Raw genomic sequence first — 5,662 nt, forward strand, 5'->3', positions numbered from 1 at the left:
GTATTTAGTGAGGGCAAGAAGAAGAAAAACCCTTTAAGATCCCCCACCCAGGAAATAATAATTATGGTGAATAAGAGTTTGCCTTGAGAGGCTCTTGATCTTCTGCTTTAGATGTCATTTTCAGAGTATTTTCAGACACAGAGTATCAAGTCAAATCCAATCCGGTTACATTCAGATAGATGCTTTACAGTGGAAATTACAGTAGATTGTTTTGAGATTTTTTTATCTGCTAATATATATTTATTTTAAATTTAAATAAGTCTTTCCTCGCGAACTCTTCTTCAACCCGTTTAACGTTATATTTTGTAAAAATGTAGAGTTACCATAGTAACAAATCTCGACGGGCCGGCACGTCCCTTAAACCCCCTCGGTCTTTTGGTCCGTTCACAAAGCTGTCCGTAGTGAAACAATTGCACTTTTTGCCCCGCCCCCGTGGGTCAACCCGAAGCGACTGTCAATTTCTCCCCAAGAAGAATTGGAAGAAGTTTGGTTTCTTAGCTCGAGTCGCCTCCAGAAGAAGCTCCTTTACTGCAGCTGCTCACAACGACACCGGTCACTGCCGACGGGGTAGAGACGTCACGTTAGCGTGTGTCCCCGGGTCGGTTCTTCTGTCGAGAGCTAATCTGGAACAACTTGTTCTCGTTCAAATTAACAATGGACACTGTGGTGAAATTCACAAGTATTAGTCAAGGAAAAGACCGCGTGTTCTCGTGAGTATAAGTATGTGTTACTGGGACTGATACTTTCAGGGTTAGTTTGTTTTATCAGTAAACACGAGGAGCGGGTTAGTGGATCAGAGGTCGCCTTCGTTTCCCCACCACCTGTCTCCATGTTCACCTGAAGACAACTACGAACTGTGTGTGCTTGTGTGTGTTTATTTCAGAGCCACCCAGTTCGCGTGTGCTCTCTCCACACATCTACTCCGCAGCAACTCCCAGAGGAAGCAGCTTGTGGCCAAACTGAAGATTGTGGAAGCCAACATCAGTGCTGGACGAAAATGTGAGTATTCACTATCAGCTGTGAAGTGATGAAGGGATCTGCGAGGAGCTACGGGCAATGTGGGGTTCAGAATCCATTACAGACCTGCCCATCGAAGAGCACTCATCTGCTGGTGCAATTCCAAACACATCTATCCATAGAAACAAATTACCACAAGGGGGCTCTCATCCTGATCCACTATTATGATCAAGGGGAACTACAGGACTTTAAAAAACTGTTTAAGATGAATTCAAATTGGAACAAAGGGACCTTTACATTTAGGCCATTTACAAATGAGACACCATTATCTACCAAAGGCAGAAGGTCGATATACAGAAGCAGCACACACCGATGGTTCGTTATAAGTGTGATCCATCTCATTAGAGCTATTTGGAGACTATAATGGATTTTTGAACATGAGTCAACCTCCTCAACCGGGAAATAAAAAAGGGAAAAAGATGTTATATATCATTGTCAGAGAAATTAGTCTGTGTATATAACGACTGCAAACAACTACCTCTCTCAAATGGAGAACTTTTAATTCTGCGAATTCATGTTGTGCTTGACAGTTTGGTCATTATCACACATTTTAGGACTTTGTCACCTTTTAAGGCAGAATACTGACAAGATCATTGGAAGTTTACTTGATATTAAGGTCCCATTCAGTTTTAATGTGCCATATCTTGTCCACTTACATGCAAGTGTGACCAGGCATAGGGTATTTTTTGAAATAATATATAAAAGGAAATGGTTACAGCCAGAATGGGCCGTGGAACGAGAGGAAATTAAAATAAAAACAAATACAAATCCTGTTAACTAAGATTGAGAAGCCTTATAAAAGGTTATTGCTCGAGTAGCTGCTGATTATTGAGTTGCACACAATCAATTATTTTTGAATGATTTTTAGCCTCGCTATGATTTAATACCCACTTAATTTCTTACTAACTGAAGTGAGATGTAGAAACTTTTGGTTTGATCAACAGTCTAATTGAAATTTCCAATACGAGAAAAGCAGCAGGTCCTAACATTAAAAGTTGGATCCAGCAAAACAAATTTTGCTTTATAAATGACTTAAACATTGAAACTGAGGTCCTCAGGAGGGCAGCTTTGTTATTTTTCTACAGATTGATGATATTCAGAAGCTCACATGTAAAAATGGAATGCAATAAAGCCTGCGTCTCCTCTCATCCCTCCTTTGCTGAATATATAATAGCACAAGGGTCTGTCTGCGTCATAATCTATAGCAATCAATTTTGATCTAAAGACTCACGGCAGATTCAACCTCAAACATCCTCTCACTGCTCCTTGTCCAATAACTCATTAATATCTCATCAGCATGGAGGAAATCAACTGTCCAACGAGGCAGCAACCGAGTAAAACGAAGCAACAGCTCAAGTCGTTTCTGAACCTTGCATCGAGTTTTGTCTTTTTGGTCAATAGTTGAGTCATATCTGCTGTTCACAAAGTTTAGTGTCCAAGGCAATCTTCTCCCAGACCTCGAACACAACAAAGTGCCTTTGAACATTTTATGTTAAAGTACTATCTTTGACTTATTACATTTTATTGATTTTAATGTATAGCAACATCATAGAGAAAAGGTTGTATATATGAAGGAAATGTATCAACATTTGTGATTATCATTATTTCAGGGTGGGTGGCCGCACCGCTGCCATTAAACAATAAAAATAAAAACTAACATTTGTGGCTATTCTAGGAGGTTTCCCTTTCGTTTGCACTCTGTAAAAGTGCACAACAAGTTGCAGTGAATGTTTCTCAGGTTGAGAAGCCATCATTGGAAACAATCCCTTTTCTGTCCATGGACTCCAGCCCTAAGGCTTAGACCAGGTTTATGGCCGTTTGTGTCTGTGTTGAAATCTGCAGCTTTTTCCCAGTGAGCTAAGATGGACTCTGTTTGGGCGACTCCACCGTGTGCAACAATCGTGACCCGACACTGGCCCAGACTGCCCGTAGATCGTGAAAACCTGCAGTGAATACTGAGACTTTTTGGAGTTAACCACGTGGTGCTCTTCAAGTCAGTCGATTGAATAATTAAATTATTCAATCGACTGACTTGATTTGTTCCACATGGAAATGATGGCGGATGCACCGCCTTAAACCAGGGTCAGGAGATAAAGACCTTGCCCAGGGGCAGGCCAAGGAGAAGCAGGACTCCATAGGGGCACAACTTGGTTATCTTTACTGTATCGCAGCTGCAGCTCAGCTGCCTCTGTGCCTGGCTCGCCTGTGGGGGAAGGAGACATTCAGGACAAATATAGCTTTTAAAGGAGAATTTACATCTTGATGTTACCAACAACTTGCTTTCAGATTTGTCTTTAAAACAGCCTATGTTTCATACTAGACCCGATGACCTAGGTGTGGATTGACACAATCAAATTTGGGAGTTCAATAAGAGTGGAGACGTGCATTCTTTTCACAATGGAGTCTTTATTAAATAATGGATTTCTATAGCAAACCCCAATAGACATCCCATGACTACTCCCCATAGGTCGTCCAGCTGCCAAAATCAAGAGCCAGAGAGATCTCCCTTCACGTTGCTGTTAATTACCTTCCTTAATATGGGGCCCTACTTTACAGTGACAATGGACTCTGTGCTGTGGCTCAAACAGGGTAGAGGCAAACCCTGAATCTTCTCTCAAACACGTGGCCACAGAAATCTGGGTCGACACACAGCCACACAACTGAATGTACAAGACACCTCATTAGATTTCAAGCAGAAAAATAAAACCGCTTTCTCCCCGTCTCCCCTTACCGGCACAAACACGGCAGTCACCATCTACCAGGCATCAGACAAAGAGGCAGTAATTGCCCACACCTGTCCTTATAGAGGCGGGGAGCTCTCCAATCCCACCTATCAGGGCGCTGCTCAAACTCCTAGCTGTCAACCCTCTCATACGGAAGAACGAGCCTCAGCATGAAGTGGTTCAAATATAGCATGCACACAATGTGAATACATTGAGACCATGACCTCTTTCTGTCAGAGGCAAAAGTAACAAGATGTTGTTGTTTGATTGAAATGACATTTCATATATGATTGATTACTGCGCTCATGCCCCTTTTTTTTTTTTTGTCCCTCCTTCGTCAGTGTTGAAGCTCGGAAACGCAGTGAATTCCGTCGAGGCTGCCAAACGATCCCTGCGACTCTCTGACCGAGTGCTGTGCCTGTGCCTCACTGCAGCCAACATCAACCGCGCCCTCTCCCTTATCTGCGACAATGTACTTTGGGCCAGAAGTGTTGGTCTTATCCGTGACATCAACCAGGAAAGTTGGAGCCTAACCTCCTCCCGCTGCTACTTCCTCGCAGTGATTATGAATGTGACTAGAGACCTTTATGTGGTGCTCCAGTTAATGATGCAGAAAGCAAAAGATAAAGACTTTAGACGGAAAATGTCTCTGCACCTCAGCGAGAATCCTGAAGTGGCAGAAGTTGTCATTCCTCAGTTGGATGCGTTTCTCTTTCTGCTGTTTGAAAGCCTTAAGTCGCACCCGGCTGTTGCCTTGGACACCCTGAAAAACGTTTGTGATCTGTTCAGTCCGTTAGACAGGTTGGGAATTTACCCATCAAATGCAGGAGTGGTGGCCTTTTGTGGTCTGGTATCCTCACTGATCGGAATAGTGACCATCGCAAAGCCCACTTTAAATATAAAACCATGATAACAAAGGTGCAGATAAAGCTTACGGACTGACTGCAGGTCAGAAGGTGATTGTGATAGGTGTTGATTATTGGTGTCGGTTAGCTGGAGCTGTAATGGTGGGCTGGGGTTAACCCAGTGCACAACGAGATTAGTGACACACACCACAGGCACATTTCTAACATTTATGATAAAATGACGTTTGTGTTTAAATCACAGGTTTAAAGGGGAACAAATCAAATTTATATGCGAAATATTCAAAGTTTATTTATTTAATTTATTTAAGAACAAGTCTTAACCAATGTGCATTCCTGTCTTCTTGAGAAACCGCAAACGACACTAGCAGTTTTACAACTAGTTTACTTGTGATAGAAGGGCTACTTTCTTATACACGCTTTTGTATTTTGTATTTCAAGAGAAAGAGAAGTGTCAATGCGGGTGGCAGTGTCACTTCAAGTATGCCGTCTTTCTTTGTGCACTGTTTGTGATTGAATGCTGCTAAAGGTTTTACCTCCTTCGAAATGATGAATCAGCTGCTTCTCATGCAAAAGTGCTTTCTGAGGGGACGCCACTAAATACTGCACACTGATCCTTTAACAGATTTTTACTCTGCCTATAATGGCGCACACTCGACTTTGTGGCTGTTGAAAAATCATAATCGTGTCACTATTTTAAAAAGAGAAACTGTGTTTACATTGAAATTCTTATTATAAAGTTTGGGAATTGATACGTGTTTTATTTTTCCTTATTAATCTTACTTATACACACACAAGACCTCAAAGCTGTGATTTACATGTGACTTTTAGCACATGTAATGGTGTCATCCGTTCAGATGACCGTCATATTGAATGAAACGTTTAGAAAACAGTATTCAATAAACATCAAAATGTGTTAAAGCTGTGCTGCATATTTGTTTTTCAATGAATGTGAATGACCATTCTGGTTTTTAAGAAGGGACCATTGAAAAAATGTTTTGTTCTGTTTACAAATGGAGTAACAGCGCCCTCTTCAGGAAACATGACACTACACTTGAC

General features: G+C 41.6%; 1 protein-coding gene across 1 annotated transcript; it reads left to right on the forward strand.

The window, feature by feature from the left end:
* The first annotated feature begins 407 nt into the window (after positions 1 to 407).
* pex11a (peroxisomal biogenesis factor 11 alpha) lies at positions 408 to 5,534 on the forward strand. The gene is made up of 3 exons (XM_062389360.1): positions 408 to 710; positions 884 to 999; positions 4,082 to 5,534. The coding sequence occupies exons 1-3, from the start codon at positions 655 to 657 to the stop codon at positions 4,648 to 4,650; spliced, it is 741 nt and encodes a 246-aa protein (XP_062245344.1). The 5' UTR covers positions 408 to 654; the 3' UTR covers positions 4,651 to 5,534.
* The last annotated feature ends 128 nt before the right edge of the window (positions 5,535 to 5,662 follow it).

The sequence above is a fragment of the Platichthys flesus genome, chromosome 6 (genome assembly GCF_949316205.1).
Source record: "Platichthys flesus chromosome 6, fPlaFle2.1, whole genome shotgun sequence".
Classification (NCBI taxonomy): domain Eukaryota; kingdom Metazoa; phylum Chordata; class Actinopteri; order Pleuronectiformes; family Pleuronectidae; genus Platichthys; species Platichthys flesus.

Coding starts and splice junctions, on each gene's coding strand:
- pex11a (XM_062389360.1), top strand. CDS start 655: ATGGACACTGTGGTGAAATTCACAAGTATTAGTCAAGGAAAAGACCGC. Junction 711..883: donor GGAAAAGACCGCGTGTTCTC/GTGAGTATAAGT, acceptor TGTTTATTTCAG/AGCCACCCAGTTCGCGTGTG. Junction 1,000..4,081: donor CATCAGTGCTGGACGAAAAT/GTGAGTATTCAC, acceptor CTCCTTCGTCAG/TGTTGAAGCTCGGAAACGCA.